The 22717-nt window shown below is 39.9% G+C and overlaps 2 protein-coding genes and 1 long non-coding RNA gene across 5 annotated transcripts; 2 read left to right on the top strand and 1 right to left on the bottom strand.

The window, feature by feature from the left end:
• Positions 1-3354: 3354 nt before the first annotated feature.
• Positions 3355-11669, top strand: LOC113642086 (CAP-Gly domain-containing linker protein 1-like). Of its 3 annotated transcripts, none has more exons than XM_047814651.1 (13): positions 3355-3630; positions 4257-4436; positions 5217-5396; positions 5842-5934; positions 6131-6274; positions 7153-7323; positions 8008-8109; positions 8252-8431; positions 9614-9697; positions 9861-9920; positions 10013-10117; positions 10216-10308; positions 10468-11669. In XM_047814651.1, exons 1-13 carry the CDS (start codon positions 3502-3504, stop codon positions 10507-10509), a joined length of 1563 nt encoding a protein of 520 aa, XP_047670607.1. In that variant the 5' UTR covers positions 3355-3501; the 3' UTR covers positions 10510-11669. The 3 variants fall into 3 exon arrangements, with proteins under 3 accessions (XP_047670607.1, XP_027001209.2, XP_047670608.1); XM_027145408.2 differs by having other exon boundaries at positions 3356-3630; positions 8249-8431; XM_047814652.1 differs by having other exon boundaries at positions 3356-3630; positions 8249-8431; positions 10216-10361.
• On the bottom strand, positions 4024-4705 carry LOC113642093. Its single transcript, XR_003440465.2, has 2 exons — positions 4540-4705; positions 4024-4399 (listed from the first exon to the last, which is right to left on the bottom strand). It is a non-coding gene; the product is annotated as an uncharacterized LOC113642093 (long non-coding RNA).
• Positions 11670-15506: 3837 nt separating the features above from the next.
• Positions 15507-22370, top strand: LOC113642085 (piggyBac transposable element-derived protein 4-like). The gene is made up of 9 exons (XM_047814646.1): positions 15507-15527; positions 16181-16241; positions 16344-16503; positions 16682-16953; positions 18416-18483; positions 18591-18781; positions 19961-20108; positions 20390-21685; positions 21793-22370. Exons 2-9 carry the CDS (start codon positions 16191-16193, stop codon positions 22226-22228), a joined length of 2622 nt encoding a protein of 873 aa, XP_047670602.1. The 5' UTR covers positions 15507-15527; positions 16181-16190; the 3' UTR covers positions 22229-22370.
• Positions 22371-22717: the final 347 nt, after the last annotated feature.

Here is a 22717-nt window from a genome sequence, read left to right as displayed (position 1 = left end):
TATTGTTGTTGCTGTCTATTTGTTCTTATACTGTAAATTTATTGAAATAAATATAACACACACTCACATACACATATGCACACACACACGCACACACACACACACACACACACACAAATACAGTGTTTGTCTAAATGTCAGATCAGATTAAAGCCGGTATGTAAACATTAAAGCAGTCACAAAAACTTAAAACACAATGACACATTACACACAGAGGTAGTGTTTACATTCAAACAGCTGTGACTCTCTCACACACACGCACACACACACACACATTCGCACACACACTTGCGCGCACACACACACACACATTCGCACACACACGCACACACACAGACACGCGCACACACACACGCACATACACACACACACACCCACACACACAGCACAAAACTCAGCACAAAATTTAATTTGTGTGTGTAAGAGAGAGGGGGGGGGGGGAGCGAGAGAGAGAGAGAGAGAGAGAGAGAGAGAGAGAGAGAGAGAGAGAGAGAGAGAGAGAGAGAGAGAGAGAGTGTGTGTGTTATAAAACATTGCATATATATTACAATCTAATAAAAAATAAAGAAAGATAAATAAAGTCCCATAGAGCCCTGACCCTGACCCTGACCCTGACCCTAACCCTGACCTTGACCCTGACCCTAACCCTGACCCTAACCCTGACCCTAACAACCAACCCTAACCCTAACCTCAGGCTTCTGTAACAAAACACTGAAAACAAAGAAAACACAAAATAAATAATATCAACACAATGACTGTAAATACACATGCAGAGTGACACTGAGCTGTTTAAATACAAATACAGATCAATCTCTGAGTACACACTCACACACACACACACACACACACACACACACACACACACACACACACACACACACACACACACACACACACACACACTCACACACACACACACACACACACACACACACACACACACATACACACACACACACACACACACACACACACACACACACACACTCACACACACACACCACACCCTCTGTCAGAACCAGTACCACGCACCATCTGAACAACTGCCCTCCCAATGTTATTCATTCTTCTCACCAAGCTACAGTTAATACACTCATCCTGTCAAAGAATTCAGTTTGGTGAGAAAACTTTTCTTTTCTGCCCTTTTCTGCCCTGCAGCAGATGGTATGGGGTTTAGCTGCTCATCAGTCTCCCCAGCAGCGACGAGTGCCATGTTGGAAGGGCCGCTTTGACACCCCAAAATACATTGTCACTGCTAGCAGGGTAAAGGGATCTGCCCTTCCGCTTAGTTCCACGACTACTCAAGTCCTTCAGGTGGCAGCTGAGGAATGACCCTGAAAAGCCAAAGGATATGATTGGAGGTGGGGCAAATTGTCTCCTGAATTCCGGCCAGCACAGCCAAGTGGATCTAATGCCACCACCCTGATTCTAGTGCAGTGCATTTGGCCAAGGGCCACATGTCTGCGTTCCTCTGCCTAGAAACAAAGAACAATATCATTCCCCGCTCACAGGACTGTATCCATACGGGCTCCAGAGGGGAAAAGGTCGACACCCCAGGTGCAATAGCGAGAAATCGCCCAGCAGATGCTGATGAGCCAAATGTTCATGGGAGAGGGGAAGAGACTCGGCGTGGCATTGACACAAGTTCCCTGCAGAGAGCGGCCCAATTCCATACGTACCTACACTAAACTTCTCTTCCTCTCCTCCTTCCCAGGGTGTTTCAGCAGCATTCAGAGAGAGTGTACATAATAACACACCATATTTAAGGAGGTACAGAATACACCAGGATTCAGGCTGCACCCAGACCCTTTATGGAGGGTGAAGATGACGTGTATACAAGTGACTTTACACACTTATCTCCAGGTTCAGCTCAGAACTGAATACAGGGGCAACGATCTAGCAATGTTCAGAAAACTTTTACCAGGTAACGTTCATCCAGAGCTTATTAGGCAGAGGAGCAGTGTTTTGGCTATTAAAGGAACATGTAAATAAGTGTTTTAACCTAACGTTGGTAGCATCATGCTAAACATTAGCACAATATTTTCAGAATTCTTCAATATATTCAGAAGAATGAAAAGGTGGTGAAATTTATCAGCTCTTATTTATTATAAACTGTAATAGTGAGCTGCTTTACACTCAGCTTGAAGTTGTTTATGTGGTGATGGTGTGACCATAAGCAGGTTTATTGTGGTCTATAATGAACATTATAATAGTATAGTAGATTCTTTTATATTGAACTTTGGATTCATGATATTTTTATCTAGATGCTGTAAGTAGATATAAATATATTTTGGTTTTAATTAATTTTTAAAGAGGTTTATTTGATTCCTCATTCAGGGTATTGAATAAATGGCGCGGGGAAAAATAATCAAAAATGATCCTATACCGCCCCCTAGTGGTGGTGTAGTGAATATTCACAGTGATGAGACAGTGACAGAGTCAATCAGAGTTTATTACCCACACATAAGTACTAACCCTAACCCTACAAGTACATATGTGTACTTTACAAGTACTTTATAAGTACAAAATCACTATATTACATTAAATTGTGGCCATTAAACCTCCTTTTTACGGAGAGAATTTTTACAATGTGTGTGTATTTGTGTGTGTGTGTGTGTGTGTGTGTGTGTGTGTGTGTGTGTGTGTGTGTGTGTGTGTGTGTGTGTGTGTGTGTATTTGTGTGTGTGTGTGTGTGTGTGTGTGTGTGTGTGTGTGTGTGTGTGTGTGTGTGTGTGTGCGTGCGTGTGTGTGTGTGTAGTTCCTCACAGAGGGAGAGAGACAAACAGATCTGTAACATCAGAAGTTGCAGATGAATGTTCAGGCACATGAATAATAAAAAGTATTTTATACATATTATGTCCTGGGGATGAAAAGGCACTCAATCAGTTGATAAAGAACTTTATAGACTTTTTAGTTGCTTTTACAAAATAAAAATAGACATTTAAAGTAAAGAATTTACAGACAAATTGTGTGTTGTTCAGTTATTTAAAATCTAATAAAATACAAGCATCTTTTGTATAATTAGATTTGTTAGGATCTGTTTAATGATATTTTGTAAGTGAATATAAAAAATGTTAATACAATTATTATTATTATTATTATTATTATTATTATTATTATTATTATTATGCTTTATTTATTGTAACAATAATACAGAATTGTTTTATAGTTGTTCCGTTTAGCCAATTAAATTACAATTGTAAAATTAGTTTTATTAGGTAATCATTTTATATATAATAATAATAATATAACAACACACACTCACACACACACACACACACACACACACACACACACACACACACACACACACACACACACACACTTCATCGTCCCATTCGATGGAACCTGAATCTGTTTCTAACTGAATTCGATGGAGTTCGTTGTGACGCGTTATGACCGAACACACTGCGGTAACCAGGCGACAGAAAAGCGGAGGACTTCTCACTATTCATCTGATCTTTCTAACTGAACACGGGGTGTTTGAGCGAGTTGACAGTTATGACACCATATTGGATAAGTCTTGATTTGGCTACAGATCTTCTTCTGGCTGCAGCTGGACTTGCGGTCGCTGCTGCAGGATTTTATTATTTGGTGAAGAAGCTAAGAGATGGACAGAAAAGAGCGGAGGTGAGCGCTGGTCCTGAGGTCCTCACTGAGGTCCGCACTAATCACTACACAACTAGTTTGGGGGAAACTCGAGAAAAACAGCTGCTTAGGGACCTTTTGGTTTAAGTCCTGGATGTGATGAATGTGGGTTAAAATGGGTTAAAAATGGGTTAAATAATCTAACACAAACTCGACTATAATGGTTTTACAGCCAGCTAACTAACTGAAAGGTAAAAAAAAAATACTATTATTAAAATATTGTCAGTGAGACCGAGCTATTAGCTGTGTATCTACATTAGTGTGACCAGTTATGATCTGAACAGCATTTAACTGTAATTTATTCTGTAAAGCTTTTCTCCTGTATAAAGTACATACACACACCGTCCACTTTATTAGGAACACTGGTACACCTGCTCAATTCATTTCTGCAGTTATTTAATCATGTGGCAGCTGCACAATGTATACAATTATTCAGATTCATGTCAAAAGCTTCCGTTAATGTTCATGTCACAAACATCAGAATGAAGAAAAAGAAGGACTGGTTTTAGTATTTCATAAACTGCTGATAAAGCTAGCTAGAGTCTCCAGAGTTTACACAGAACTAACAGAGAAAATAAGTCTGATAACATGTGGATGTGAACTTTCAGGGATGTCAAATGAAGACGGATGAGAGGGACGAGGCGTCCGAGCTGGAGACGGATGAGACGGATGAGGCGTCCGTGCTGGAGACGGATGAGAGGAACAAGGCGTCCGTGCTGGAGAAAAGACTGAGACAACTGGAGGAACTGATCTTTGAGATACAGAGAGAGAATAAGAGAGAAATTGAGGTGAGAAAAAACCCCACATATAAATAATTCTTTTCAAAATAAAATGAGTATCAATCAGTCAGAGTAACAGAAAAACTGTCTGTAGACTGAAACTGATGCTCACCTGTTTGGAGGCATGAACAGTGACATGATATTAAACAGAGAGAGAAGATTTCATGTCCATCAATATGTAATGTGTCTATCTGTGTTTTCCCCTTGTTTCTGTCTGCCGTCTCTCCCTGATGTTAATTGTTTTGCTCCGCCCACTCATTGCTCACCATGGACACTAATCACATTCCATCTCTTCCCCAGGTGTCTTGTCTTTGTCTCTAATCGTCTCTGCTTTGTTATTGGCTCCTGTCCACTATATCTACTCTGTCTGTTCACTTCCCTGGTGTTGGTCGTTGTAGGTGTTTGGTTCATGTTGTTCTCTGTTCCTGTTCCGTGTCCTGATCTGTTTTGCCTGCCTGTATGTTTGTTTCTTGTTTTTGTCCAGTAAAGTCCTATCTGCATTTGGATCCTCTCTTGCCTTTTGTTTCACCGTGACACAATATCCCAACAATGATAATATTAGTGTTGAGGCATAAAGTTTAATATAACACACTGCTGAATATAAACGAGTTATTTTCCCATGTGAGAATAAACACACAACATCCTGGTGCACTCACAGACTTGCATGAAGAAGGACAAATCAGGCTTAAACCTGTCCTTAGGACCAACAGCTGACTGATGTGTTTAATGATGGAAGAAAATGGAAATAATGATAATAAAACTGCTGAATATTTCACACTTTTGTTGTAGATCCTGCAGACTGCTCTTGCTGAAGCTGAGAGTAAATATGAGAAGGTGATGAAGTCACAAGTTCAGGTAGAGAACGAGAACTTGGACCTGATATTCAATATACATTTGCTGCAAGACACATTGCAGGACTACAAGAAAGAGCTTCATGCGGCATACAGGAAGTGCAGCATGTCACTGATGGTAAGGGAGAAAATCCTCACAGTTCCTTTATAAATAATGAGTGTGTGTTTTTTTCACCCATGACTCAATAATCTGATATAAAACATAGTTAATAATGTATAATAATAATTATAGTAAATATTAAAGTCCTGCAATCGAGTCATTATATAATGTGAAGTTACATTAGTTTACATTAATTACATTAGTCTCCTTACGCATAAACTTAAACACTCAGGGTCTCGAGTAGGAGACCATTTTTCAGCACATACAAGATTTTCATGATCCCAGATCTTTTGAGTAAATGTTCACAAGAAGGTTTTTGTGAATAAATCGATTCCCACAGGAAACAAAATAAAAAGTGTATTTCTAGTTTAAGATGCTGACTTTCTTTTTATTTACTATATGAATGTGTCTCAATCAAGATGTGGAAAGTTTAAACCTCTTCTGCCCCATGGTTGTGTTTTAGGAGTACGAGCAGGAGAAGTTCACTCACAGTCTCTTACAGACAAAGTTCAAGAAGATGGAGGGAACTTTGAAATGGAGCATTAACTATTTGAATGTAAGTTCTGAGAGATCATCACTTCTATAATACCGCTATAAATAAACTTGACCAAAATTGATATTACTTTGTATTTATTCCTTTGTCACTGAAGTGAAGCAGTAAAGTTATCACTAAAGGAATTCCCTCAAAGCAATTCAAGCTTCTTCTGAGTGAGATGAGTTTAAATGTGTCTCTACGGTTGTACTGCTTCAAGGTAGTTGTGGCTGAAGCTCAGAGAAAATATGAGACGCTGCAGGACGTCAATGCTGAGCTACGGGACGACAACAACGACCTGATGTCTGCATTCGACTTTGAACAGCTCTCTGAGCTATACAGGAAGTGTGACATCATAAATAATGTAAGTGAGAAAATCCTTGCAGTCAGCAGTTCCTTTAGAAACAATGAGTGTGTTTTAAATGTTTGTGTCATTGTTTCTGCTGGATTTTTTGTTGTTGTGTACTCGTGTGTGTATGTTGATCACCTGTTCAGTGTAAAGAGCGTTCATGTCACAGCTCATTAGCATTTATTAACACCCACAAGACTCCATAAAAGGTCAAGCACACAGATCACTGAGATAACGAACTGAACATTGAGATTAAAGACCGAAAGACCGACACAGACGTCACCGTGACTCACTTTCATGCTTAAAAATAATATAATATATATATAAAATAATGTAATATAAATATCTAATGGGGGTGCATGGTGGCTTAGTGGTTAGCATGATCGCCTCACACCTCCAGGGTTGGGGGTTCGATTCCCGCCTCCACCTCGTGTGTGTGGAGTTTGCATGTTCTCCCCGTGCCTTGGGGGTTTCCTCCGGGTACTCCGGTTTCCTCCCCGGTCCAAAGACATGCATGGTAGGTTGATTGGCATCTCTGGAAAATTGTCCGTAGTGTGTGTGTGTGTGTGAGTGAATGAGTGTGTGTGTGCCCTGTGATGGGTTGGCACTCTGTCCAGGGTGTATCATGCCTCGATGCCCGATGATGCCTGAGATAGTTCGGACAAGCGGTAGAAAATGAATGAATGAATGAATAATATCTGGTAATATTAATAAATTTGTTCTTAATCTATCAAATAAGACATTTGTTTACAGATTAAAGTTACAGACGTCCCTCAGAATTTTCACTGAAGTGAAGCAGTAAAGTTATCACTAAAGGATTTCCCTCGAAGCAATTCAAGCTTCTTCTGAGTGAGATGAGTTTAAATGTGTCTCTACGGTTGTACTGCTTCAAGGTAGTTGTGGCTGAAGCTCAGAGAAAATACGAGACGCTGCAGGACATCAATGCTGAGCTACGGGACGAGAACAACGACCTGATATCTGCATTCAACTCGCTGCAAGACACGGTGGACGAGGCCAATGAAAAACTCAGTGAGGTACAGAGGAAGTGTGACATCATAAGAAAGGTAAGTGAGGAAATTCTTGCACTAGGCAGTTCCTTTATAAATGATATGAATACTCACATTAGGCTTCATTTAGCCTTCTCTATAAAAGTTCAATCGCTCAAATTACTGACAGAACCGAACAATCAGAGTAAAGACATGGAAGTCATTTTGAGATCTTATATCACTGTGCTTAAAAAGTATGTATTAATATATAGTCTAAATAATAATAATACATTTGTTCTTAATCTTCTATCAGATGAGGCATCTGTTTACGGCTTAAAGCTACAGGCCATGTGTCAGCATTTCTTTAGTCATGTCTGAATGATTAGATTTATTTGTCTTTATTTTGTTCATAGTCTTTACTTAATGCCTCTGACCTACTAAGCTAGCTTTAGGATGTGTTTTCGGTAGAGACAAGATTTCGCTTTCTATAAAAAAAGTAAAAACTGTTTTCTAATTTCTATGTAAAGCACTTTGAATGACCTCTGTGTATGAAATGTGCTATACAAATAAGCTTGCTTTGCCTTGCCTAAAAGCTCTTATGAAGGTTTTCTATACACATAAAATGAAATAAAATTTGATTTCTAGTTTGAGATGCTGACTTTCTATTTTTGCTGAAGATTTAAAAGTCTCAGTGAAGATAAAAAAATGTAAAAGTAAGTACTGAAGTTTAAACATCTTCTACTGTACATGGCTGTGTTTTAGGAGCGTAAGTGCGAGATGGACTATCACAGTATGCTGAAGTTAGAGTACCAGGAGATGAAGGAATTTTTAGCAGACGAGGAGTCACTAATGGTTCAATTATTGGTGCGTGTCCATTCTCACATTTTGTCTCTCATCGTTAAAGCGCTTGATTCTGATGAACTGTTATGATGACTGAGGAGATGAATCCTCTATAATGTCTGAATGTCTGAAGGGAAAGTAAATAAAACCAACACCCTTGCAGCAGAACAAGCAGGTCGCTCTGGTTGAAGCTGAGAAGAAATATGAGCAGGCGACGGTGTCCCATGAGGCGACTAGAACAAAGAACTATGAGCTGTTATCTGAATCGGATGTTCTACAAGATTGTGTGGACGAGTTGAAAGTAAAGATTGTTAAGACTCGGCTCAGGACTAAAAAGTTAACGGAGGTAAGCTCTTGCATCAAGCAGTACTCATGTTGCATGAAGTTACTCTACAGGATAAATAAACAACTTAACACTGACTTTTAAGATGTATTAAATAGAATTGGAGCACGGTATAGAAACATTAAATTGTTAAATCAGGTTCTCTTTTTATCAGGTTTATATTATTTGGCTGTTGATATTCAGTATTAATTTTGTATAGTATCACTGGTCATGGGTTTGATTGTTTTTGGAGGAGAGAAAAAAATGCAAATGTCAGAAGTTTAAATTTGTTGCACCAATAAACTACACCTAGTTAAAGGTGAGGTCTCCGTTGTTTGAAAGCCAATGTTGACATAAAATCACCAAAACAAACACGCCCCTAACCCAAACGGGTCCCACCCCTGTATCGATAGCTCCGCCCACACATACATACGTAACCCGGGCGACTAACAGAAACTTGTCTTTATCATAGCTGAAGGGAAGAACAATACGATTGTAGATAAACAAACAAGCAAAAATGCCACACAAGCATAATGATGTAAAGGACAAAGGCATATATTAGTTCGGTGTAACAAAGCAAAACCAACGTTACTCACCTATCGAGAAGGAAAAAAGCGCCTCGGCGTCTTAAGTAAAGTCAGCCACATATTCACAGGTCGGAGTTTCCCCGAGTCGATAACTCCTGAGCTAAACGCTGTTACTACACAAAACGCGGTTGTAGCTGCCTCTCTACATTACTACGATAGAAAAGAGGTGTTATTTGTGTAGTAACAGCGTTTAGCTCAGGAGTTATTGACTCGGGAAACTCCAACCTGTGAATATGTGGCCAACTTCCTGCTTCTTCAGTTCTCTCCAGCGCTGGAAAGCTGATCCTATATTAACACGTCCTACTTCTTGTCCTTATCGTAAGTCTTTCTTCTCTTTCTTTCTTTGTTTTTATCCTCCATGTTGATGTTAAAACTGCTTTCTGCTAACGTCACACACGCGCACTGAACACTCTCTCCGCCCATATCGACAAGACACGCCCCTTTCTACTCATCGGCTACACGATTGTTTTAATTTTAATTTGTTTGTCGTCCCGACTCAGTTTTCTGAAGCGTTTCTCAAACATCGGAGACCCCACCTTTAATACCCATGTTCAGAAGTGCCCCATTGTAAAAGTGAACAAGTCTGCACCTTGTCATTTCCTCTGTTACTGTGTTTCAGGATTATCAGAAAGCACTGGAGAATTTTAACATCCTGAATTCAGAGTGCAAGGAGATGTTACAGAACTGTGAAAAGTTAATCCAGGTAAATTTCACCTCTCATTAAACCAGGAATGCTGTAGGACTGCTATATATAAAAAAAACAGAAATCAGTGTGATGTCGAGTCCTTATTGTCTACTCCACCAAAATTCACTTTGTGTTAGAATTTATTTATTTTAACCGTTTTTGTTCAACAACTATGTTATAGGAGATTGATCACGATCACGACGCTCACATGATCCTGATAAATCAGTATAATCAGCTGAAGGTCAGTTTTAATGCCTCTGCCACCTTCATAGTCTCAGTTACCAGTAGTGTAGTCAGTCGGCTGACAAACAGATTCGATTCTTTATCTTCCAGGAGCTGTCTGTCCAGATATCCCAGGCGACCAAACTGCAAGCCTTTGTACAGACGCTGGAGGAAGAGCTCGAAGATACACGCAGAAAATGTGATGTGTTAACGGCGGTAAGTGAGAAATAAAAAATAAAACGTCAGGTTTCGTTTTTTTGGATGAAAAAGTAAACACTTGAGTTTTGACCTCTTTTTGCTTCATTCTGTTTTAGGAGAAAGAGCAAAAGATGGTGGCTGAAAAGTTCCAACAGCTGCAGTACAAAGAGATGAAGAAAAATTGTAAACGGTGTTATGAGTTACTAAAAGTACGTTGTTTTTCTTCTCATGACTGATGAAGCTCACCGTGTGTCAGTTACGGGTCAGAAACAGAAATACACTACCTCATTCACACGTGAATATTTAGGAGCAAACATTCAAGCTTCTACATTACGATCTGACTTACAGAATAAATCTTTATTTCACAGAAACATAACAAAGACGGATCTGAGGACCCCGAGGACCCATAAATACCTGGCAGTGGTGGAGTTTAACACTTAATACTTACTTACCAGACATAATGGTCTGTCTGGTTTCATGTAAAGCTTAGTGGTTGTGTCTGTGAGCTGCTGAATGCTGAACACTTTTCTAAATGTTGGACCATTTCCTGGTCAAAAATATAATGTTCTTTGTCATGGGTTTCAGTTGATGAACTATGGGAGCTTGAAGCTCCGGCTCTCAGGAGGGCTTTTGTGGTGTCAGTATGGATGGAGTAGCTTCTGGCTCATTATTACCACTAGAAATACTGGATTTTTTATTTTCTGGTGCAGGTCCCAAGGTGTGATTCCCCCCTATTGAGATTTTCACAGTTCTTCAGCCCTGCTTTTGTTGTGCAAACGGCTCCATCACCTGTGAGGCCTGGCTCATTTGCATTTGTTCACTCAGAGTAGCTCAGATCCAAGGCAGGCCAAACTTCTGTCTGTGACGGAAACTTTCAAGGCCTATCTATACAAAATAGTCTGTTTATTTCAAATTAAAAAATTGTGTGCTGTTTGTCATTACCATAGTACATATCATATTTATATAACCCTTGTACAGACCTGGGGTCTATTTGATTCATCTGGAAAGTATAATGTGTCTTAACTTGGGTTTCCTTCCACATATTTGCCTGAAATTTACCAAGATTGTTCCAAATTATGAACTCTGCAAGTAAAATTAATCTTGTCCTCCCGGGTCAATTTGACCCGGGCACATTTAGTGGGGCAATAGGTCACACTTTTACCCTTTTCAGCGCAATGAACATACATACCTGTACAGACACAAAAATGCACACATAAAATGTCCACTAACACACGCACCCAAAACACACACACACACACACACACACACAAATTGGGCATTGCATCTCATTAGGCCTCCAGAAAAAAAAGCTACACATTTAAGCTGATCACACAGAATGGTGATCATTGTAGAATTTTTACTTTATAAGCATTATATATATACAATAAATAAAACAATGGAGCTGTAGGGGTGCTGGTAGGTGTGAGGTCCAAAGATTTTACGCAAAATTGCGCAGGTTTAGCAAAACTAGTGTTAAAGTTAGGTGCAGTTTTGTTGGATGGACCCATAAACCCCAAATACCTACCAGGGGTGGAGTTTAACACCTGATTAAATACTTACTGTTACCCAACATAATCGTCTTTCTGGATTTACTGCTCGTCGTTTGTTGAGTTTGTGACTGTTAGATCATTTTATTTTAGACTGTTAGGCTATTTTATTTACCCCAGTATTTCACTGCTGTTTTCATTGTCAGAGTGTACATTCACCCCAGCGCTAATGCTAAAGAGGCACCATATGAACTCTATGGGGCTATTATCTGTTTATTATTACCGGACATTTCAATCATTTCTCCCTAAAATTCATCAGTACGTGGACTTTGCAACGAAAGGGAAAACACGCTGGATCTTTGCACAAACATCCACCACCTCGGAGACTCAGACCACATATCTGTTATGCTAATTTCAGCATACAGGAAACCCGTCAGACGTTCTAAAATTGTTCGGATGGGGTTAAAATGGGGACAAATCTCAGAAACGGAAAGTGAAAAGGACAAGAAGGAGGAAGCATTCGGGCCCTCACGACCAGACTGCATAACAGTTTCTTCCCACAAGCCATCAGACTTCTCAATAACTGAACTGTACTATACTGAGCACAACGTACACACACATCATCTCTATGGACTGCACAGACCCTCACAAAACACACACACTGTTTTACACACTTTTCTGCTGTTTTTGCACATACTGTCCAACACTTCAGCTGTTTTTGCACATATTGTACAATATCTCAGCCATTACACACATACTATACAATATTTCAGTCATTTGCTGTTTTTTGCACAACTCTATATATTATCCAAAGGACCTGCTGCTAAGAAACTGTGTTCCTTCTAATGATACTGCACCAAATATGGTTTGAACATTCAGTATTTACACACAGTATACACACACAGTATACACACTGGTCGGTCGGCGCTGTTTCTGTTACTGTTTAATGTCTTTTGTGTATTGCATTTTTTGTACTTTTTGTATTGTCTTGTAACTTTTTGTCTGCACTGTCTTTTGTCCTGCACTGTCTTGTTTGTCTTGTCCTGCACTGTTTGCACCAGGTTGCACAGTTGCACTTTATGTGGCTATAAGACTACTTACATGTCCTTAGCCCTGTCTTTGTTTTATGTAGCACCATGATCCTGGAGAAATGTTGTCTCATTTCACTGTGTACTGTAACAGCTATATATGGTTGTAATGACAATAAAAGCTTCTTGACTCTTGACTTGACTTGAAAGAGGAGTATAAAGTTTTAGTGAAGTTTGCTACTGAGTCTGTAAATCTCATAAACCCATTGAAATGAACAAAAGCACTTGAACAATTGAAAGTATACAGACATTTAGGGATGGCAAACTGATATTGTACTGTAAAGATGATAGACAACAAAAAACGGCGCTGAGACTAAAATCACTGCTTGGACACAAAGTAGTATGCTCAATCCCAGAAGAGAAGACTTGGGTTAGAGGTGTGATAACAGGGATTCCAACTGATGTTTCAGCTGAGAAAATCATAAGAAATATATCTGGGCAACAGGTCAGGCGGCTCAAGTGCATTAGAAATAATGAAAAGACTGACAGCATCTAAGTAATGTTAAACTTTGATGAGAACAAATTGCCTGTAAGAAATTACAGAAATTGCACCCAAATTCCACTCTTAAGGTAAACATCTAAAAAGAGCTCATTTAAAAAGAGCTCATTCAGTATCATAAGGTAATACGTTTAGGACTCTAAACATATAAACTTGATTCAGTTATAAATATGGGGATGGCAGCAGGACATTAAGGATCACCACGAACAAAGGGTCTACATGACTGCGATTACCATTTAAAGTGACCACTTGGGTGATAACAATTGTAACAATAGCAAGACAAGGTGTACGTGCCCATGATTAACATTTAAAGCCATCAGCTAGACAACAAGGTGTAGCCCAGCCATTTGGGAGACATTCAGTTCTGACACTCAAAACAGAACCTCATTTAAATGACCAAAAGGGAAAACTGTATATAAGGCTTGAGCAGGATTTGCTCGGGGTTCTTATTGACTCCGACGAACCCAAAGTACGCCATGTGTTTTGTCACTGCTTTGCTGGGATAAACTTCTTGTTCTTCATTAAGATCTTCAACATCATCGTCTTATTTTTACACGACGCATTTTTTATTTATTACATTGGTGAGCCAGCCAGCGACGGACTCCAAAAAAAAAAGTGGGGAAAGGTAAGAAAAGCGGTATTTACTTCTTTTACGCTGTTTTTTTTGTTTTTGTTTGTTTTTTTGTTCAGGGAACCCCTTTGTTTAAAAAACCTAGAAAAGAAATGTTTTAGTGTACAATAGAAAATAGAGTATAGTTTACTGATCATAAGCAGGAGTTATTATAGTTGTTAAGCCTATTCTGTACATTTCTGTTTAAGATTCTAACAGAACTGAATTAACCCTAACGCAGTGTGGTGACAGAGTTGTGTGTGAATCGTTGTTTCTAAAGCTGATAGGTTTGTAAAGTAACTTAAACTTGTGTGTTTGTTATAATAATTCTGTTAACTCTAATTCTATAATTCTGTTAATTCTAATTTTATTCTAATTCTAAAGTAACTGAATCAGCCCGAAGCAGTGTGGCAGTTGAATTATAGCTAAAAGTGTTTCTAAAGTAAGTGAAACAGTGACAGTGTAAAGAGTCCGACGCACCGCGGCTCTGTAGGGTGTAAAGCAATAACCCGCAATAATAAGCAATAAAAGGTTGTCTGACTGTAACAGTGTTTTAAGTCCATGTAATGTGGTTAAGTAAACGGTTAGGCTTTAACGCAAAGAAACCCGACGTACTGCAGACGCGTACTGTGACTGTGTTACGTTTTAAACTGTTTGTGAGTGTTTGTGAGTGTTTGTGACTGTTTGTGACTGTTTGTGAGTGTTTGTGACTGTTTGTGAGTGTTTGTGAGTGTTTGTGAGTGTTTGTGACTGTTTGTGAGTGTTTGTGACTGTTTGTGACTGTTTGTGACTGTTTGTGAGTGTTAAGCGTTACTGTAGTTGACCTCGAGGCCAGACGGAGTGTGTCTGTGTCCGAAGCAGTGAGACTTTTGAGTTTAAAAGCCCGACGTATTGTGGCTGCTTTGTTCATTTGCGGAGCTGTTAATAAATAGACGGTTAACTAGACAGCTTATAGTCACAGAAACTGTGTAAAGTTTAAAGACTAAGATTTTAGGAAAGCTGTGAGTTTGTAAAAATGGAACAGCTGATTGTTAAGTACATCTCTAAATATGGTTCTCAGGGAATGTTTGATGGAATAGAGAACATTGTGGATAAACCGTATGAGTATGAGGGCTATTTCTAAGTTTGAAAATGACCCTAAAATGCCCAAGAACAAAAAAAAGGACAGATTGCCAATGCACTGCAAGCAGTTCTTGCATCGTACAAAGTCACTAGAAAGACTTTGTGATAAATGTGATCTAGCAGAATTAGAATTAGAATTATTAGAGCATGTACTTGTGATGCATATGAAGGAGCAAGACTTAAATTAATTAATTAATTCAAGCTCTACGATCGTTTGATATAAATGATTTTCCCCCTTCGGGTTTTATAAGGAAATGAATCAAAGCAGTTTAGGATGTTCCAGGAATTAGTTATTTTCTTAAAACAAATAAAACTGATCAACAGAATTTAACATACAGCTGTATTTTTTCTTTCTTCCATACCATTATGCGCTCCACACTCTAGTCCAGTAGGTGGCGGTAAATGCACCTTAAGTTGGTTTGCCATCCGCAATAAAAATCAGTAAAAGAAGAAGAAGGAGACGACGACGCGCCCAGACGCTGCAGGTATCCAGCCCGAAAAGCTGAACTAATTCCCCCGCTAATAATTTCTAAATTAAATGAATTCCGAGTTTTTCCATTTGATTCAGTTATAAATAATATCTCTGTGTGTGTGCGCTTGATGATTTAAAACCTGCTTTAAGGTAAACAGACGTGTGGCTGTGTCCCAAATGCATCTGTACTTCAGTGAAGTGCACTAGATAGAACAGGGAAACAGGCACGTGCGCACCCTATCTAGTGCACTAGGTATGGGGTGGGTGTTTGTGTGCGGCCTTATCGAGGTGTTTTATTGGTTTTATTCTAAATCTGATTTAAAGTATTCACTTTGTTTACGGTGATAAACACCTGTGTTCCCGAGACACGTTCTCTTAAATAAATAAATAAATAAATAAAGTTAATCAATAATAATCGGTGTTTATTGTAACAGTAGTGTTAATAATAATAATAATTAATGTTTATTGTAACAGAAGTGTTAATAATGGTGTTAATTAGAGCAGTGTTAATAATAATTGGTGTTTGCTATAGCAGTAGTGTTAATAATAATAATTGGTGTTTATTGTAACAGTAGTGTTAATAATAATTGGTGTTTATTGTAACAGTAGTGTTAATAATAATTGGTGTTTACTATAGCACTAGTGTTAATAATAATTGGTGTTTATTGTAACAGTAGTGTTAATAATAATTGGTGTTTACTATAGCACTAGTGTTAATAATCAGTGTTTATTGTAACAGTGTTAATAATAATTTGTGTTTATTGTAACAGTAGTGTTAATAATGAGTGTTGATCTCTTCTCAGACCTGTTAGAATGAGTTCAGTCAGAAATGCCTCCTCTCAGGTTCCTGATGTTTCCTCACAGGTAAAATTTAAAGACTCTCAGCAGGATTTGTGACATAATATAATATAATTTAATATAATATATTTAATCTCATTAATCTCACTGACTGTTTTTCATGAGCAGTTGTGTGCGGATGTAAAAACAGAGACTAACTGGATGGAGCTCCACATGAAGCAGGAGGAGACTACGGAGTCCAACGTCTACCACCATGGAGATGATTTTGACCACAAATCTGATGTTATCTCCATTAAAGTGGAAGAAGCTGACGGTGAATCTTACCTGTGTAAGATATCAGAGCTTCACCAGATCTCCATGACACTAATTATTAATGTCCTACACACTATAAATGTCACCAGTAATTGTGAACTGCGATATAAGGAACTCTTTTAATAAACAGTGTTGCAGAATATTAAAAATAACACTGGTTCATTTTTCTTCCATTCTGTTTTCTCTATGTTCAGATTGTGAATTTTGCAAATCGCGCTTCTTCACCAAGTGTGAGGTTCACGGTCCAGCGCTCTTCATCGCTGATACCCCTGTTCCCATGGGGGTCAATGACCGAGCCAGGCAAACTCTTCCTCCTGGCCTGGAGATTCGGAATTCCGGTATTCCTGACGCAGGACTGGGGGTGTTTAATAAGGGGGAGATTGTTCCAGTCGGTGCGCACTTCGGACCCTACCAGGGAGAGCTGGTGGACCAAGAGGACACCATGAACAGCAGATACTCCTGGGTGGTGAGTTGTTATGAATATTAAAAGGCTTGTTGTTTTGGGTTGAGTGTGGTACATTACTGTGGGGCAACAATGGGGCAGTTGTGGTACTTTCATTCAACTCGCTCCAAACCTTATTCTAAAGAAGAAGCTCATGCCCTTTAACTACTATACTGTCTCCAGGTAATAATACTGATTGTTTTCCAGTGATGATATTGTATAACATCCAACCTTCACATATTTTGCATAGGAGCTAGGGCTGGGCGATGTGACTGCAAACTGTATCACGATATCAGTGTTTCGTTTTGGTCGATATCGATAATTATTGATATATTTTATGACCCATTTAAAATAAGGACTAGGAGAAAAATATATTAGATTTAAACCCTTTTATTGTAAACTTAACCTTCCTCTGATCAGAATCCCCTCAGTTATTAAGACAGAAACGTCACCAACCGGGAAACCTCCAATAATTATAATGTAAACATAAGTCTAAAGTCACAATGAACGCTTAACTATTATCTCTTAACATTTAAGGTGCAACATGAAAGAAAATGTAATAAACGCTTAATAAAGTGTAAAAATAGTGTGAAGTGTTAAATATAAACAGAGAAAGCTGAGAATTTAGTGCAGGTTTAGTGTGAGGAAGTTCACTTGCTGTTCACCTTCTGGTGAATAAAGTGTGTAAAATATGTGCAGTGTTTTGTAAAGAGAAATAAACCTGAGGTAGACTGAGATACGTCTGTAATATAAAACACAGACCTGAGACACTACAGTAACATTGTGTGGAATATAAAACCTGCAGATGATGAAAAAGTCGCTGATTTTTCCTCTTTTATTTACAATTTCCTCGCACACTGCCGCTCATTTTCTGCTCATCAGTCGTCGGTTATTCGGACGTAGAATAAAAAATATCGAACATATCTTTTTTTTTTATTGATATCGATCACGTGTCTATCGCGATACATATCGTTATCGTTTTATCACCCAGCCCTAATAGGAGCTCAACAGTTTAACACCAGAATATTTAAGTATAAGTTGCACTGGATATCAAAAAACCTACACACACCTAATAAACTGACTTCTTTTGTGATGTACCAAGTTTTTTAATCTAAAATAAATCATGACAGTAATTTTGTTTCAGGCTGGCAGGTTTTGTACCAGAACAGTTCAGAATTTGGAGCTATGACTCCCTTATATAGCTTATAGACGTGAAGCAGCCTCGTCGGATAATGGTGCTACGTCCAGCATGCTTCAGAGATTGCGTGGTGGTCTTGAGGTGTCACAAAAATCTTAGAGATCCAGATGATCTTGGGTTAACCAGATGAAGGCACCAAAGTTAGAAGCTTTTAAAATGACGGTATATGTGGTAGTGTAACTTTAAATTGGGGGGAGGGGGGAGAGAAAGTCGTGGCCTAATGGTTAGAGAGTTTGAGTCCTAACCCTGGGTTCGGGTCTAAAATGTAACCGTGTCATTTATTTGCAGATATCACGAAGTGCTCAGGGTGAAAAATATATAGATGCCAAGCGAGAGATGCATGCCAACTGGATGCGGTGAGCTGGTTTTGTTTATTTGTTGGAAATATTTATTGGTTTTCTTTAACATCTTTTCACCAGTGACCGTTTTCTCCCCATAACATTTTATTCCTCTATTTTCTTAGGTATGTGAATTGTGCTCGTAATGAAGGAGAGCAGAATCTCATGGCATTCAGGTATCAAGGAGAGATTCTGTACCGATGCTGTCGAGCCATCGCCCCAGGACAAGAGCTCTTGGTGTGGTACGAAGAGGGATATGCCAAAGATCTTGGCCGTACGTTTGACCGCCTCTGGAATGTAAAGCACTCTGCAAATGGTAAAGTCTAAATAATCATCATAAAGTATTTTGCCAAATCACCGTCTTTCTGAAATGAGTTGTGGATGAGATTAAGATAGCCGTGTACATCATGGTAGAAGGAAAGAGGATGCAGGACGATTCTCGATGATGCCTTTAACAAAGGACTGTTTTATTGGTTGGGAGTCAGAATGAGTCAGAATGAGTGCCAACCATTAAAACAGTTTTTTGTTAAAGGCACCATCGAGAATGGTGATATGAACACTGTGCCGTCCACGGCACAATGAGGGGAACTGCCTCACGGGTATTCGTATCACGTCACGTGCTCGTGTCCGCTTGCCTCCAAAAGTATTGGCACCCTAGCGGTCCAGTATCTTTCACAATCTTTCTGTCCACTCGCCTTCAAAAAGCACCGGCCTTTGCAAATACTTGTACCGTCAAAGCCAACATCGAAGTCTGTCGCGACGAACTTTACAAACCTAGTTGTAACTTTTAAGCATTAAATCCTCTAAATGCATGGTCATGTTATATTGTTTGAAAGCCTAATCCCACACACAAAGCATAATATGATTTTATAGCCGTCATAAAAATGTAATCAAGTCGATAGTCACCTGAACTAGGGGGCGCTAGTTCGGTTTGTTTACTTACCTTTTAAACTCGCCCCTTTCTTCACTGCGGTAATATTTTCCAAAACATATTTTTCATAAATCCCCAAGAGTCAAAGGAAATGGAATATCCAAGGCTTTTAATCCAAAATGTTTTGTACGCCTCACAATAATTACGTTTCTGACCGAAAACTGTAAACAGTAGTTCACTTCCCGTCCATTCTTTCGGCTCTCGCGTCTCACTGGAGGCTTATAAAATTACGCTTGGTTGTCAGATTTGTAGTCCAGAGTCTAATGAAGCAAACAAGCCCTCTCATGAGCTAATAGGTGCCCATAGGGCAGAGAGATGTAGCTTAGGAACACCCTCCATTTGTATAATTGTTCCCACCAGTTTCGTGAGCGAGCATCATAGCTCTTTAGCCAGTAAACAGACGATTCCAACGATATATGATCTGCAAAAAACTTTTCTCCAGTTGCATAAAGCGTGCGCCCTGTTAACACCCGTTAATGTTGGTGTTATTGCGGAGCACAATGTTGGTTTTTGGACAACGTGTACGTATTTTTGTAAGGTTTGCCATGCATTTCTCAATGGCAGGAAAAAAGTTTTTCGCGGCTGAGGAGGCAATCAAAGTGACGGGCGAAATATCCGACGACGATAATTCGTCCTCGTCAGAGAGCGATTTATCTGTAGACTCTGAGGCTGAGGAGGATTTCCTAAAAGGAAGAGATCCTGATCTAGAACTGTGAGTACATATATTATGTTATGTGTTTATTATTTTGTGTGTGTGTGTGTGCGTGTGTGTGTGTGTGCGTGTGTGTAAGGGAAAATTGTAAATGTGGTTTGAATAAATTGCATTTTGACTCTGACTGTGGTCAATTCAGAAACTTTGTATTTTGGGAAGGGTGCTGTGTAAAAACAACTCCTGCCTGGTATTGCGTTGAGATTGTTCTGGGTGTTGGGGGATGTTGCTGTGTGTGTGAATGAGGTGTGAGATAAGCTAATCATTGCATTTCTTTGTTTCAGAGAGCCAGAGTCATCTGACTCAGATTATCAGACAGAGACAAAGAGGCCCAGGAGGACCCCAGTGTTTGTGGAGATGGAGGAAGAAGAGAAGGAGCTGGAACCCCAATCCTCTACCTCCACACAGCCTGCAGGGCAGGGGAGGGGGAGACCCAGGGGAAGAACCAGAGGGAGAGCAGGACTGAGAAGCACTGACCAGCAGACTTCTGTACCTGAAGGTTCATGGCAGGGCACTGATGTGGAGGACATCACTCCTGACCAGCCATCCTTCCACCCCGCACGCACACCTGGTGGCCAGCTCAAGGGTCGTGTAAAATACACCATCCTACAATTGTTTAGTTTGTTCATGACCGATGACCTACTCCAAGTCATTGTGAACAATTCAAACAAATTTGGAGAAAGCAAACACCCAGACACATTTCAGAAGATCACCTTGGCAGAGATGAAGTCATACTTGGCGATGATCATCTACATGGGATTAGTCAAGACACCTGGAATTCGTGACTATTGGAGAAAGTCTGAGTTATACGCCTTTTCTTTTCCCTCAAGTGTGATCTCCGGGCGCCGGTTCAAAGCCATCTCACGTGTCCTCCACCTCAGTGACCCTGGTGAAGATGCTGCCAACAACTCAAAAAGAGGCACCGCTGGGTACGATAGACTTTGTAAAATAAAGCCATTGTACCATAAGTTTAGGAAGACGTGCATGGCGCATTATCATCCCCACCAGTGCATTGCGATTGATGAGAGAATGGTCGCCTCCAAAGCCCGCAGCGGATTCCGGCAGTATATGAAGAACAAGCCTGTGAAGTGGGGTTATAAGCTGTTTGTGCTTGTGGATTCCACCAATGGTTACACCTGGGACTTCTTCATCTACGAAGGCAAGGGAGCAAAAATCATCAAGGGGCTCAGCTATGACTCCATAATGCGTCTCACGAACACGCATGTGCTTGGTACCGGGTACAAGTTATTTGTGGATAACTTTTACACAAGCCCAAATCTCTTTCGTGACCTGCTGGAAAAGAAGATCTGGGCCTGCGGTACCATTCGCGGACAGCGTATCGGGTTCCCAAAAGACAGGCAAGGCGGTCTTGTGAGGTCCTCCGCCCGGGGCACCATTCGCTGGATCCGCGAGGGGCCCATGGTGTTTGTGCAGTGGAGGGACACCAAAGATGTGCTGATGTGTTCCACATTTCATGCAGCACATGGAGAGGATAGTGTCCGGAGACGGATCAAGGGGGCAGATGGGCAGTGGTCTGTGCAGGATGTCCCCATTCCACCAGCCATGAAGGATTACAACAGGTATGTACAGTGTTTTCATAGTCTCAACTCTTTAGAAATGAATTTTGAGATCATGTCGATGCATCGATATCAGTGTAATGTAATGGCTATGTTCCTTTTCTACTCAGGAACATGGGTGGTGTGGACCTGTCCGAAGCCATGATCGACTACTACTCTGTCCTGCACAAGACCAAGAAGTGGTACCGGTCTGTCCTGTACCAATTCGTCGACATCGCGATCGTCAACGCCTTCATCCTCTACAAGGAGATGGCCAATGCAAGGAACGAGAAGGTGATGTCACACAAGGACTTCCGTGAGACCCTGGTGATGGAACTGAGAGCAGTTGGGTCTACCACCACAGCCCCACCAAAGCCACCCCCTCCTGCTCCTAAAGGTGCCTCACACAAGCCTTTTCACTTTTCACAGGATGGCACCATAGGTCGGAGGAGGTGTGTCCACTGCCACCAGAGGACCACAGTAAAGTGCACCTCCTGTGATGTGTGCCTCTGCTTCACTATAAACAGGGACTGTTATAATGCATGGCACACCTTGAAGAAATTATAACTTTTATATATCATGTAAATATTTCGTGTGTGTTTTGTATTTTGCTCAGTTTCATAGACAGTTTTCTTATTTTACCAGGATATTCGATGATGTAAATATTTTTTTTCCCCTAATATTTCTACATAAAAACACTTTGACTACATTTTGTGTGCCCTTTTTTTTATCAAAATCTGTCGGAATGGAAGAAAATATGTTTTTTGTGGTTATGCTAATGTAATGCTGTGCCTAATTGACCAAATCCAAATACATAACAAACTACAGAGTGTTAGCTTTCATCAGATACCAAGGTTATGTTTCTAGGCAAATGGGTTCAAAAGTTATAAGCCTTGGAATCTCTTGGTAACCAAGGTTAATTTTGGAGTCTCCAAAGGGCAAAAAGCAAAAACGAATGGACGTCCCTGTAGAAAAACATTCATATAAAATCCATTTTTGCGTCTTTTGACCTCAATCTTTTTATGGTGAAAGAGGAGACATGTGGCTGTGACCTTG

Source organism: Tachysurus fulvidraco, chromosome 6 (assembly GCF_022655615.1).
Source record: "Tachysurus fulvidraco isolate hzauxx_2018 chromosome 6, HZAU_PFXX_2.0, whole genome shotgun sequence".
NCBI classification, from domain to species: Eukaryota; Metazoa; Chordata; class Actinopteri; order Siluriformes; family Bagridae; genus Tachysurus; species Tachysurus fulvidraco.
This window is presented reverse-complemented; position numbering and strand designations above follow the sequence as displayed.

Bases quoted from the DNA above. Each gene is read 5' to 3' on its own strand.
- LOC113642085 (XM_047814646.1), top strand. From the start codon at position 16,191: ATGAGTTCAGTCAGAAATGCCTCCTCTCAGGTTCCTGATGTTTCCTCA. The intron at 16,242-16,343 runs GTAAAATTTAAA...TTTCATGAGCAG, and splicing joins TTCCTGATGTTTCCTCACAG to TTGTGTGCGGATGTAAAAAC. The intron at 18,484-18,590 runs GTGAGCTGGTTT...CTATTTTCTTAG, and splicing joins ATGCATGCCAACTGGATGCG to GTATGTGAATTGTGCTCGTA.
- LOC113642086 (XM_027145408.2), top strand. From the start codon at position 3,502: ATGACACCATATTGGATAAGTCTTGATTTGGCTACAGATCTTCTTCTG. The intron at 6,275-7,152 runs GTAAGTGAGAAA...TACTGCTTCAAG, and splicing joins AGTGTGACATCATAAATAAT to GTAGTTGTGGCTGAAGCTCA. The intron at 8,110-8,248 runs GTGCGTGTCCAT...ACACCCTTGCAG, and splicing joins CACTAATGGTTCAATTATTG to CAGAACAAGCAGGTCGCTCT.